The sequence below is a fragment of the Protomyctophum parallelum genome (assembly GCF_964188405.1).
Source record: "Protomyctophum parallelum genome assembly, chromosome: 4".
In the NCBI taxonomy this organism is placed as follows: domain Eukaryota; kingdom Metazoa; phylum Chordata; class Actinopteri; order Myctophiformes; family Myctophidae; genus Protomyctophum; species Protomyctophum parallelum.
In genome coordinates this window covers 47009487-47024156 of record NC_139700.1, presented here as the reverse complement: position 1 = coordinate 47024156, position 14670 = coordinate 47009487, and the positions used below count along the sequence as shown (strand labels likewise).

At 44.8% G+C, this 14670-nt stretch overlaps 1 protein-coding gene across 4 annotated transcripts in view; it reads right to left on the bottom strand.

Annotated features, from left to right (window-relative positions):
- The window catches only part of LOC310857938 (fibroblast growth factor 4A-like), a 35032-nt gene that overhangs the window by 14770 nt on the left and 5592 nt on the right, over positions 1-14670 (bottom strand). The window contains exons 3-4 of one of the 4 annotated variants that reach the window (XR_014569190.1): positions 9131-10853; positions 8211-9055 (exon numbers count right to left, since the gene is read on the bottom strand). Coding sequence is in view for 1 of the 4 variants with exons in the window: in XM_083763966.1 (XP_083620092.1) it covers positions 10674-10853 (180 nt within the window). In the remaining 3 variants the exon portion in view is untranslated. Of the gene's footprint in view, positions 1-8210; positions 10854-14670 lie in introns of those variants that run through there. The other 3 variants (XR_014569191.1, XR_014569189.1, XM_083763966.1) reach the window with 3 other exon arrangements.

Genomic DNA, 14670 nt, shown 5'->3' with positions numbered 1-14670 from the left:
TATGCTGTCGACCCCGCCCACTCACCTCCGCACCCACCCCCTCCTGGTGCTGCGGCCATCTTGGAAACTAAACACAATATAAACAGTGGGAGAGGTGTGGGGCCGAGGAAGGCCCTTATTGGTAAAAGAAAAGGGGGTAAAACAGCAACAAACAAAACAAAAAAGCAACCAAAAGAGGCAAACCAGTGAAATTATCCGTCACGAGGACCAACGCGGCGAGGTCAAACCTGGACAGCATCAGCTCCTGGCCTCGTCGGCCATGTTGAGGTTGGTCTTCACGGGGCTGACGGGGGGGTTGGGCTGCTGCAGCACGTGCAGCGGGTCGTCGAACGACGTGATGGTCTCCTTGGAGACGGCGCCGGGCTGCTCCTGTTCGGGGGGCGGCGGCGGCGGCCGACCGGGGTGAAGCCCTGCCCCGCCGCCGGCACCCGTCCCGGCTCCCCCCTCTTGGGGGGTGAGCAGAAGGTGGTGGTGGTGGTGGTGGTCCTGGGCCTGGGGGTGATGGGGCTCGGAGCGCAGCGGGTCCGACGGGTTCACCGGGCTGATGAGGTCGCTCCTCCTATGTCTCCGACGCACGAGTCTGGCCAGCAGGGAGGAGAGCAGGGCCACGTGGTCGTGTGGTCGGGTCCCCCCATGGGGGGACGACTGGCCCCTGGTCCCCCCACGGTGGGACCCGCCCCGGGTCAGTGGACGGTAACCCTCTGGGGTCTGTAGATGGTGACCCTCCTGGCCCCGGGGCCTATGGGGACCCTCGGGGGTCTCCTCGTGAGCCTCGGGGGTCTGCAGTCTGAGCAGCAGACCACTGCCGGAGGAGGAGGAGTGGAGGACATGGCGGCGGTTCTCCGAGTCCGACCAGACGCGTTGGAAGAGGCAGCCCTCCGAGCTCTGCTCGCTCTGTGCGGAGAGAAGGAAACGGCGTCGAGATTAAACTGACCGTTATCTCATTGACCCGACGGCCACCACGACCAGTACATACTGTATATACACGCATGCTCTGATCAGGTCAGCACATTCTGATACCATGACAATCTACTACTTTATAAATGGTATAAATGGTGAATTTATATATAGCGCATTTATCCAAGGCGCTTTAAATATAGATTGTGCATTCACACACACACACACACATTCACACAACGATGGCGGAGGAAACCATGCAAGGTATATACCAACCTGCACATCAGGAGCAATTAGGGGTTCAGTGTCTTGCACAAGGACACTTCGACACTAACTCTGGGGGAGCCCGCAGGGATCGAACTGGGAACTTTGCCACTTTATACCCTGTCTCATTTGGGACAGGTCTGGTCTCTCTGTCGCCCAGAATCACAACGAAATGTTGAGAACTAAACAGCGTTCAGCTTGTATGCAACACATTATCTTTCTGGACTAAGGGCCGAGATTGAGAACAGAATTTAATAGATTTCTTTCTTTTTTTACTTTGAGGATTCCAAGGGCCATATTGAGATGCCTAAGGGTCTCTTAATGGTTTTAAGGAGAACTCAAAATTACTTTTGAAATATTCCAAATAATAGTAATGCACGCAAAAAAAAAGATGAGCCCAAGCCACTCTTGTATAGGCAAGTAAAATGCCTTTACTAACTCACAGAATAATGCATTTGTCACTCCACTGCCGATCCATCTCGGTCTGTTCGTTTCAAGTCAATTAAGCAATATTACACGAGAGGGTGTGCTTTATCGTGATTATTGGCACGCCAGTGACGCAATCAGTGTCACTGAAGTGACGTCACTGGAGTTTTCTATTATCTTTTTGACCTAAATTTAACACATCAACGGCCAATGAAGGGCCCCAGGAGGCCTTGTCAGCTCAAACCCAGTACCGCACGGTCCAGTTTCCCCCAAAGGCCCCCTGAGATCCAAGGGCCCCTGGGCCACGGCCTCACTGTCCCAATGGCTAATTTGGCCCTGTCTTTTGGGGTGGAAACCTCACATGTCCATAACAGTTACTTTTCAAGATTCAAATGAATAGCAAAAGTATAGCAGATCGACAAACGTGGCGCAAAGCATCACGTTTGTCGAGCTTGCAGATCAGCCACTTTTGATGCTTTTGTGTGGCTCAGAGGACAGAGTGGCCGGTAGAGAGGCCCGATGGGAACGTGAGGTTCCCAGTACGATCCCGGGTTCTCCCAGAGTTAGTGACGCTGAACCCCTAATTGACGCTGAACCCCTAATTGACGCTGAACCCCTAATTGAACCCCTAATTGACGCTGAACCCCTAATTGCTCCAGATGTGCAGGTGTAATGCACACATCTATATAAAGTGCTTTGGATATTAAAGGGCCATATAAATGCACCATCTACCATACTGTAGTGTAGTGTGATCAAGTATAGGTCATAAATAAATTCAAGAAAAGAAAAACACAAAATTTTGTGGGCCATGTTGGCCGACAGCAACGATATATATTATACAGAGGGTGTGCGAGTGACATCATCATCAAACCATCAAAGTTATGCAAAAAAAACGACTGTCTGGCCTTGACAGCCCATATACATCCAAACAGAAAAGTCATAATTATTTGATTGCATTAAATTAAACAACGTTAAACAATGTTGAACTCACTTTGCATGTTGCTTTGCCACTCGATTTGCCACTCGATGTGCCACTTTAAGCATGCGCATACCCTCTACTGTATATATATATATATTATATTTTGACACTGCACAAGCCATTCAAACAACAACACATAAAGGATCACTCACAGAGCGGTACACCTCTCCACTCAGGTCCATTCAAACAACAACAACATAAAGGATCACTCACAGAGCGGTACACCTCTCCACTCAGGTCCATTCAAACAACAACACATAAAGGATCACTCACAGAGCGGTACACCTCTCCACTCAGGTCCATTCAAACAACAACACATAAAGGATCACTCACAGAGCGGTACACCTCTCCACTCAGGTCCATTCAAACAACAACACATAAAGGATCACTCACAGAGCGGTACACCTCTCCACTCAGGTCCATTCAAACAACAACACATAAAGGATCACTCACAGAGCGGTACACCTCTCCACTCAGGTCCATGCACAGGAACTGCTGTAGCCTCCGATCAAATATTGACATAAAGTTGCTCGCCCCGGTTCCTAACGGCAGCATTACTGTCAAGGAAACAAGGTCATTAAGAATGATGCAACTTCAAGACAGGCGTGCTCTCGTACAGAAAACATTCTATGCTACGATTGAATGCCCGCGTGCCATTGACCGTGTGAACCCGATAGTGAACATTTTTGGCCAAAATATTATCCCCAAGCGCACAGCATCTTGTCAAGGTCTATTCATACTCCAGTATTAGGTGATAATCTTATCAGTTAGCAAAAAAAATCATACCCGTGTACTGTGAAGTGAGGGGCACTAATATATTAAAGTCTAACTCATGATGATTAGGTGATGTCATTGTTTTGATTTTGATCTGTATTAAGGATCCCCATTAGCTGGTGCCATAGCAACCAGCTAGTCTTCCTGGGTTCCACATAAGAATAAACATTCCAGTACACATTCAATTACAAATACACATTTGTTAAAAAGTCAGTATTCAACTTACATTAGTTCGGATAAAAGAAAAAATGTAATTGCTAAGATTACAAGTGAGAGGGGGAAAACAAAAAAAGACAAAAACAACACACAACACTTCACTGTATCAAATGGAATTTTAGACGCTTTTTTAACGTTAATTTACTGTAAATGCAACAGAGATTTCGAGGCAGGTTATTCCAAAGTGACAATGATCTATAAATAAATGATTAAATTATATTTTGGGGCGAGGTAACACAAGCTGTCCATTACTGGAACCTCTAGTGTCATGTGATCATGCACAGTATTACTAAAAACAATCTGTGAATTTACGAAAACAGGAGTTTTACTACTCATGACTGTTTTGAACAACACAAGAGTATTAAACGATAACCTATTCCCCACTGTAAGCCAGGAGAGGCAGGCATGCATACAACTCACATTTGTATATAACGTCAATTTTTACTTCATTGTCAATGGCGTTTTTAAAACAAACATTGAACTAAAAACAAACATTAAACTTGTATATATTTAGCACCCCCCAAAAACAGAAAAATGTGTTTGGGTCGAGCGAGCAGTGATTTGCTTACCACCGCGGCTCAGTGACGTCATGTTGTAGTTTCCGGTGATCACCTTATCACCTAGAACTGGAGTACCAATAGGCCTTTAAGCGGCACATTGGGAGTTTATATAGATTGGCAATTATTTGGTGAATACTGGCATCCCCTAGGATAGACCCCTTGGGGACTAAAAGGCCTATTCATAGTCCAGTTCTCGGTGAAGAGGTGACCACCGTTTGGTGGTTAGTAAAAACAGAGAGATGTGTTGTGTGAGCGGTGCTCAGTGCTCAACGACGCGTGACGTCACGTTATCATGTTTGAGCGATGGAAATAAGCAAATTAGCAGCCTATAATATGCACAAAATAACACCTGCACCTCTTTGGTGGGGACGTAACAACTATACAAATAAAGGTAAGAAAGCCTTCTAGTATGGAATTCTCCTTTAAGAAGAGGTTGAGATATAGAAAGAAGAAACATTTACACATACCCAGAAAGTCCGGCTGGACGTGTAGCGTCCTCGCCGGGTCGTCGGATCCCAGGCGGACCTCAACAGGTCCACCAGGTCTCCTCATCGTGAGCCCGGAGGAGGAGGAGGAGCCGCCTGCCGTGCCGAAGCTGTTCTGAGGAAGACACCTAAGCACTCCGGGCAGGACAACCAGCGCGAAGGTGAGAAGGAGGAGAGCTCTCATCATCACACCGTCTCTCTCAGAGAGCTCTGTAGTGTGGACTCTCTCTCTCAGAGAGAGCTCTGTAGTGTCCCGTAGGCTAAGTGGACTGTCTCTCTCTCTCTCTCTGAGCTCTGTAGTAGACTATAGTAGTGTCCAGCAGGCTGAGTGGACTGTCTCTCTCTCTCTCTCTCTCTGTAGTGTCCAGCAGGCTGAGTGGACTGTCTCTCTCTCTCTCTCTCTCTCTCTCTGTAGTGTCCCGTAGGCTGAGTGGACTGTCTCTCTAGTGTGGACTGTCTGTGAGTGGACCAGGAGAAAGTCCAACTGGCTCTATTTAAACAGAGGGCCGTCCGATAAGCTGGCTAACTCATTTACCCGCTGCACGCTAGAGAGAATACAGTACAGTGGTGGGACAAAGTACTCACATGTTTTACTCGAGTAAAGGTATCCACCCCAGCGAAATAAAGAAAAAAGAAATAAAGTAAAAAGTCTGTAATTCAAAATTCACTTGAGTAAAAGTGAAAAGGTTTTGGCATCAAAATAAGCTTAAAGTACCAAATGTGGGGAAAAAAGGATTCGTTTTGCAGAATGTCTCGCTTTTCAAGTATTGAAAATACGAGCTTGTAGGAGCTATTTTTAAATGGCCAAAGTTTAAATAGGGCTGTAGTGGTTAACCCATTCAGGCCTAAGGCCGATTCTAAAAACGCCTCTAAATCCTGACCTAAGGTTTCTGAAAAACTTCAAATATTGATATAGCAGAATCAAAATTTTTACATTTTTGAATACTGTACATACTGTACAGAACCCAAATATGGGTTCCCGGCCTGAGGGGGTAAGGTACAAATAGGGAACCCCGCCCAGAATGGGTTAATGGATATGTTTTTGAAATACTCATTAGAATCTACAAGTAACTAAAGTTCTCAAATAATTGTACCGTAGTAAAAGTATACAATAGTTTCCTCCGAGATGTAGTGGAGGTGGAGTAAGTATTGAAAATTGGAAATACAGTAAAGCAAAGTAAAAGTACTTAACCCATTCTGAACGGGAACCCGTTTTGGTGTTAGCATCATGTCGTGCTTTACCTATTGAAAAATAGCAGATCTACAAGCTCATATCGGGCCACCGAGTGGCGCGATACGAGCTTGTAGGTCTGCTATTTTTTGAAAAATCGAAGAACGACTGACATTTTTAGAATCTGATCTCAGGTCAGAATGGGTTAATCAGACCAGTGTGTGTCCAGTGGAAACCTCGTATGAATCTGATCTCAGGTCAGAATGGGTTGAAGAACAGTTGTCAGGAAAGTAACTAAGTACCCTACATTTACGGAAGTATTTATTTATTGAGCGGTGCCTAATAACTCTGTCATTTCTCGACTGTTTCGGACGCGGGAAGCTGGCTCGCCGGAACAGGGGCAGCACCCCTTGCGCGTGTTCCTGGGTCTCTGGATGTTCTGGAGACCCCCCGGGGACCCCCGCGCGGTACACTACAGTAAAGAGCACAGTACACTACAATAAAATGCAGAGCACAGTACAGTAGAGTAACGTATAGTTGTTTTTTTTTACGTCAGTTGAGTATTCAATGCTTTATACTTCTACTCACACTTGTACTTTTGTTCAGTTATTTGACAACTTTAGTTACTATAGTTACTTGCCTCCGGCCTATTCGTGGGTGGGTGGGTGGCTGGGTGCGTGCGTCTGAGGACGAAAACAGCATGGTTGTTTTTCACCACCTGTGCGCAACCTAACACACGCACAAACACCCATATTAACTGGTGATTTCGGGTGTGCCAGTACAGTACAGTGACAGTACAGTAGAGGGTACAGTAGAGGGACCCCCCCCACGGTAACTCTGTCATTTCTCAACCGTTTCGGACGCGGGGTGGCTCGCCGAAATCGGGCCAGGGCCCTGGGTGCGTTCCTGTGGGTCTGGAACTTCGCCCACGCCCCCCCCCCCCCCCCCCCCCCACACCCGGAGTTGCACCACTGTTTGGTGATAAGGTGACCGCCGAAAACTTCAACATGATGCGATGTCAGTCACACCGCGTCGATAAGCGCACACCGCTCGCCCAAACACATCTCTCTGTTTTTTACTAACCACCGTTTCAGTTGTCACCTTAATTATCACATAAAACTGGATGAATATTGGCCTTTACATTCCCATGTTTCTATACAGCCAAGAAGAGACAGACATGGACCACCTGGACAACAGCAGTGTAGATTTTGACAGCAACAATGTAGATGTAGTTTTAGTCATAGCCTTTTTGAATAAAATTCAATTTAGTTTTAGTCATATTTTAGTCATCTAGAACTATTAAATATTATGAGATTTTGGTCGACTAAATCTACTGTTAATTTAGCTGACTAAAATGTATTTTGTGCGGCCATGGTGGTGCTGAAATGCCTGGTTTATACTCAGCTGTGTGCCGATGATAGCCAATCAACAAGCTCACATCTCTTGTCCACTAGTCCCTCCCTAACATTTAGTTATACTGGATCTCTTGTCCACTAGTCCCTCCCTTAAATTTAGTTCTACTGGATCTCTTCTCCACTAGTCCCTCCCTAACATTTAGTTATACTGGATCTCTTCTCCACTAGTCCCTTCCTAACATTTAGTTATACTGGATCTCTTGTCCACTAGTCCCTCCCTAACATTTAGTTCTACTGGATCTCTTCTCCACTAATCCCTCCCTAACATTTAGTTCTACTGGATCTCTTCTCCACTAATCCCTCCCTAACATTTAGTTATACTGGATCTCTTCTCCACTAGTCCCTCCCTAACATTTAGTTATACTGGATCTCTTCTCCACTAGTCCCTCCCTAACATTTAGTTCTAACTTGTCCACTAGTGCCTCCCTAACATTTAGTTCTACTGGATCTCTTCTCCACTAGTCCCTCCCTAACATTTAGTTCTTTTAGTCATAGTTTTAGTTGACGAAAACAATACTGGTCACTAGTTGAGAAACCGTGCACTATAAAGGCACGTTCTCTCCTCCGCGTCATCAGCGCCCATACCCAATTGACGATATGCACACGGCTGCCATCCTGCCAGCAGGGTGCTAACTATAGGTGCAACTTTCCATAGACAGTCCATTCATCATTCAAACAGAACAGTCCTATCTAATTGTATTAAATAACCAACATTGCAGCTGCACAGAGAGGAGAGAGGGGAGTTGCACCACTCGGTTCACACGGGTGTGATTTTTATGAAACAAACACATTGCAGATACTAGTAAGACGATAACTCAAGCTTTTCGTACAGCTGCAATGTTGGTGAGTTTGACGTTATTTAATACAATTAGATGTCTATGGGAAGTTGCGCCTATAGTTAGCACCTTGGTGGCAAGATGTCAGCCGTGTGCCTATCGTCAATTGGTGGGGTTGGCATAAGGCAAGGGCCTTTCTCATTATACACGTGTAAACATTCATTAAATCCACGAGATTATTTTACAAAACATCTTTTTTATTTTCATTTCAGGAATACAGTCGACTGCTGTGCACAGCACATATACGTACAAAAATAAAACGAACACCATTTGTAATATATAGTATTATTATGTTTCATTTGTCATATTTTCTTTCTTCAGAAACAAATGATTGGAGTCATGTCCGTTTCAAACTAATTTACAAATCATTTTCATTAAGTCAGAACTAAGGCAGAAAGGTGAGGTATATGTTCAAACAAGAGGAGGAAGCACTCTCTCCTCAGTGCAGGAATAGAGAAACTGGGAGACACTTGAGCTTGATTATTATTATTATTATCAGCTGCGGCGTACGGCGGCGTTGCATGCCGGAAATAGCAGACCTACAAGTTCACGCATGTGCAAATAGCTCAAGCTATTACAGTGCACAACTCCAGCTATTAGCTCATACCGGTATATAAGCCATTATTACCTCACAAGCTATTAGCGCAAGTATATTTGCAAAAGATTCACGTAACACATTAACTCACGACTCAAGCTATTGGCTCCACAAGCTAACAGCTACACAAGGTAATGGGTCACAACAATGCAAATATATATAGCCAATGATTGCAGACCTACAAGCGCACGGCGCATTGCGTCTGTGGCGCCTCGCGAGCTAGCATGTCCGCGGGGAGCATATACGTTTGTTAGACGTATACTAAGAGTATGACAGGCATTAGTCCGACAACACCCGTCGCTCCCAACATGCGCGGCCGGTTACAACTAACGCGTGCCCGGGTTAAAGCTAACCCGTGGCTACCCGACATGTGTGGCACATCTGAGCAGTCTTCAGCCCACCAACACATAATCTTTATTGTCCCGATGGATATTTGGCTTCACACATGTTGTGTTGCTGTTCTTTTCCTGACCTGAAGGTCATCTCGCAGGAGGGCGGGCGGGCGGGCGGACACACACACACACACACACACACACACACACACACAGACGGCAGGATTGTCAAAAAGTTCCCTTGGACATAGCTGTGGGTGGGTGGGGGGGGGGGTTGAACGACATCTCCAGTTCAGGCTCTCCATATCGACCGAGTCTCAGTGACTTAATTGATCTAATTATGGAAGGAGAATCAAGCACAGAGTTACTTCTGGCCCTCTAGGAATTGGGTCGAAGACTCTGCAGAGTGTCTGTGAGAGTGACTTGCGTTTCATTCCTATTTCTGACTCGAGTAGGGGTGCATTTCTGGCACGCGAGGGTGTGTGTGTGTGTGTGTGTGTGTGTGGGGGGGGGGGGGGGCGTCAGCTGGAATCCAAGGCACCCCCCCCACCCCCCGCACTCGCTCGCCAACTCATGCCAATGCAAGCGAAGCTGCCACCACCCTCACATCGAACTGTACCCACCCTCACAGCGGGGCATCGAACTGTACCCGCCCTCACAGCGGGGCATCAAACTGTACCCACCCTCACAGCGGGCATCGATAACAACGAAATAAGGGGGGCGAAGGACGGACAACGTCCCAGTCCGTGGGGAGCGATGGCGTATAACATGACAATGTTTGTTTTGGGGTTTTTTTGCCAGCAAACAAGCATTCTTCTTCTCCTCTGTAGAAATGCCATATATACACACACTACTTCTTCTTCCACTACGACTATCCTTCTTCATGTTGTCGGGACATGACGCGTTGAGGTAATAAAAGACATTTCATCATTTCCATCATCGTCTTAATAATTATAAAGTGAATGAGGGACAGGTGGAACCTCCCCGGTTCAGACCAGAAAAGGAGGGGGAATAAATAAATAATAAATAAATAAATAAAGCAGCAAAAGAATGGCCATGTCCATAAAGTTCTAATACAAAAGTCACCCACATTTACATATAACGTTTTTTTGAATAAATATCATCATCTAAAATATATAATAGTGGCATTTATTTTTTCTTGCAGTCCGTTTTCTTGTAAGTATATGCATGTATACTTCATCATATGTGTGTGTTACCTGTTGGAACATAATCCACATGTGCAAATGGGGGTTGGTTACTGCCAGAGCCTGCCATCGCGCAAACTCCAGCTTTTCACCAGAGGAGATTTTTTTTTTTTTGTTAATAGCACAGGCAGACTCTTCACATATATACTAGAGCATGTCTGAAATAAGTGTCAGAGCTGAAATCTGCATGTAAATATGTAATAAATGCTTAAACATGTAGCTATAGTGTAATGTTAGAGACCACAGAAGTGAACCTTTCAAGCCTGTTTCTCTGCAAGACATTACTCGATAAGCCATGTCTCCAAAACTGGTGGGTCAAACTGAACAACCAATATGTCAATTTGAAGATATTACCTGCTTTCATGAGACATGAAAAAACGGAAATTCTAAAATATCCAATGGCAGTCCCTCAGTCAAATTTGGTCACATTTGTGTGTTACCTGGCGGGAAATAATCCACATGTGCAAATCGGGGGTTGGTTTACTGCCAGTCTTTTTTTTTCCCGATCCGCTCGTCGTCTATATTATCCGCGGTAGGAAGTGTGTGGCGGTCGTGGCGGTGGTGGCCTTGTCGCCTCGCTTGGCACGGCCGCGCTTGCTGAGGGCGATGTAGGAGCCGCGGTGCGCCCAGGACTCGTAGGCGTTGTAGTGGTTGGGCAGCAAGCTCTCCCTGAACTTACACTCATCGTGGAAGACCGTCTGGGGAAGGGGGTTGAAAAGGAACAGGGAGTGTTAACTCTATCTCTATACCGCTAGCTGTTAGCATAAACCCCAGTTCCCAGGTGCCACCGTGCCAGCATACGCGTTCACTTTAAAAGACGGAATTTGCCAGCCCCCCACACACTCGCTACACACACTCTAGCAGCATTGGAACAAGCACACACTATTTTACCTTTCGTCAGAAGCTTTTGCATGGCGGCAGCGTCGCAGTACAAAAGGCACAAATTAAATGGATGGCAGAAAATGCGCCAAGGACAGCTCTCCTGGATTCCGACTTATAGAGGTTTGAAAATCCTCCTTTCCACTGGTTTGCACTGAGATTATATTTGCAGTCCCATAGTTGGAACGGTGGGGCGTTGCTATAGGCCGTTGCTAACCGGACCAATGTTAAAAGCTTCCGTAGGACTCAACCATTATATAGACGGAGTCTACGTTGGGGTACGTACAGTATATATACGGACCTGGGGAAAAAAGATTTAAACGATGCAGCCCAGTGCAGTTTTAGTCATAGTCTTTCGAATAGGTTTCGCTTAGTTTTAGTCACATTTTAGTCACTTGGAATGTTTTAGTGTTTAGTCTAATTTTAGTCGACTAAATTGTGTTTTGGGGCGGGCCTTGATGCCGTTGCAATGGCTCATTTTACACTTGCTGAAAATAGCCGATCTACAACTGTGACGCGTTCTGAATGCATTTTACACTTAATGCATGTGAAGTTGCCCGAACGGCCAAGGCTCCAAGAACAGTCAGAAATGTTCGTTAAGGGCTTTTATTTTCCCCAAACTCCTCCACCAAACTCCAGACAGTTTTCTTCAGTGCAATTCACATACATAAACTAAATACTGGCCAACAATAGACCAACAAAACAAATACTTAGGCAAACACAATTGAACAAAACCAAACAGGATGAGAACTCTCTTCAGGTTAAACCTTGGTCACACAAGGCCCTGTAGCTCTCCCTCAGCACTGTTACCCGTGTTAAAGCCCACAACCAACTGACTAGTCTGTCCCTGCAGCCTCCCTTAAAGGTTTTATGACATTCATTTTCATTTATTTTTCTTTTTCTTTTTTCTTTTAGGTTTTATGACCTCAATTACACCCAAAAAACCTGAACTTTGAACATTCAGTGGATTTTCTGTGGTCTGAAGTTTTCTTTGGGTTTTTTTGGGCCTTTTGAGCTACAATGAAAACAGGCAACACAGTGAAACAGTGACATCTGCTGGCAAATCCCATTGACATATATGGGATTTGCAGTAAGTGATGTCACTTACTGCCGGCAAATAAGAGCACCTGTTTGAGCCAGAAAACCCCAGATCACAGAACATCTACTGAATGTTAAAAGTTCATGTTTTTTGGGTGCAATTGAGATTAGAAAACCTAAAAAAAACAAGAACAATTCCAAAACCTTTTTTTTAATGTCACAATCCCTTTAAATAGGGGTGGATCCTACCACAGGACACAGAGCAATTAGCAACTATTCTTCTCAATAAAATGAATAAATACTTATAAATAAATACTGCCATAAATAATCCATTGTATAAAAGTAACCTAAACATACTAAAGATGTGTTACCATTAAACCAATATAAATAAGCATGAAAACTCAATGACAAATACTCAAAGCATAAGAAGTAACACCCCTCCCCTGCACAGCACTTGGCCCCTTCCTAAATCAAGGGAAATGCCACCAGCAGTGCAGGAAAGACAATTAGCAAACAATCAGTGAACACACAGTTTTCAATACACAAGTTTAAAACAATAGTCCTTACATGTTATAGAAAGCAGTTTCAAGTGTCTTTGTATATAGGGCACGGGTAATTGCCCCGTGACAATGCAACTAAGTGTAAAATGACTTCATGGATCTCGTCTCCACTATAGTCCCTTCCTGACATTTTCTAAAATATATTTTTTATCCCACAATTTTGTAACCCATTTTTCACCCCTGTGTCAATCATCTAATGTGATCCTGGGCTCTACACACCCTCCACCAACCTAGTCCCCATATATGGGGGACAAGGGGAGAGCAACGGACTTGAACTCATGCTTCCTTCATGCCTGAGTGTCCAAGTTGCTCCTTTACACCTGACAGGGGGGAGTTTCCCTGGTTGGACGTAGCGCGTGGAAGGAACACGTTATTCCAACCAGTTCCTTTCGCCTCCATCAGGCGCCCCGGCTGGCCAGGGGGAGGCAGTTTTTTCCTGACATTTTAGTCTAGTTTTTATTTGTTGACAAAATTATCAATAGTTTTAGTCATCATAGCTCAGTTTTCATTCAGTTTGTCAGTGTAAAAAGTAAATAATAATAATATTTTTTCGTCATAGTTTTAGTCGACAATCTACACTGAATGCAGCCTCTTTTTTTTCACAGTTTTTGTCATAGTGCCAACTTAGTGACTCCTTGCCACAACATATTTCTGTGTGATTCCAGTCACTGCTGCTGTTGTACCCTATAATGGCTCACCTGCCAAGTGACCAAATTTGACTGAGGGACTGCCATTGGATTTTTTTGAATATATTGGTTGTTCAGTTTGACCCACCAGTTTTGGAAATATGGCTTATAGAGTAATGTCTTGCAAGTTGAGAAAACAGGCTTGAAAGGTTCACTTCTGTGGTCTCTAACATTACACCTAGCTACATGTTTAAGCATTTATTTCACACATGCTCTAGTATGTGAAGAGTCTGCCTGTGCTATAAAAAAACTGGTTAAGTGCCATACTACTATTTGGCCAGTAGAGGGGGTCGTTGACCAGTGCCAGCCGCATTTGGAAAAAGGTCGCCAAATAGCTAGTGGATGTAGAAAGTAAGAAAGTTACTATGTTTACCCAGGGTAACTGGACTAAGCTCAAGAACTTGTTTACAGCCAGGCCCTACTCATAGAACATTTCATGGTAGGGGTTAAATGCCTTGTTCAAGGGCACTTCAGCGGTGGTAATTTTAACGTGCCGGTCCGGGGATACGAACTAGCGACCTTCCGATATCAAGACCGCTCCGCAAACCGTTCGGCCACCGCTGCCCCCGTAAACAAGGCTTGAACTGGAAGTGAAAGTCAGCCATTTCACAGGGGTCTATCTGCGTCTGTTTATACTAGCGATCCGTATTATTATCATAACTAAGTCAATCTAAGGTGTAATCAAACGCCAAATATCGCATTTCTTGCATATTATGAGCCATAATGCATATAGACACGGCTTGTGCGCGTGCACGGGCGTGGACATTTTTGGGCGTTTTTACAAGAGAATCGTTCGGCGCTAGCAAAAAATAATAATAAAATGCTAACGTGATGCTAATCAAACGGCAATTAACGCAGATTAAACAAAATCTGTCTTTACGGCTCTGGCACCGGGGACAAAGTGAGGACAAGCTCGTCTTAACGTCCCTGGCACTTAAACTGCTTTAGTCATTTTGGGAAACAAATTAAACAAAGTTTTTCTCCTCTGGTGAAAAGCTGTGATTTGCTCGATGGCAGGCTCTCAGTCAAATCTGGTCACATATTTTGGTCAGAATTGATTGGGATGCAGAGTCTCATTTTAGAGGGGGTTCCATATGGCAAAACATTACATACATCACGGTGCAGTTACACAGAACACAGAATACACACATAGCTTGCTCATCCTCTCCCCACCCACATCCACAGCCCTCAACTCACTTTAGACAAATGGAAAATATACTGTATTAACTTGTGTAAAGGTCAGAAATAAGCAATAGTACAAGTAGTGCCAGTAGCATGAACCACCCGTTTCGACTGATATCAATCGACAAGACCACAGTGATCACTTAGGATCAGTACGATTGTTTTCGACG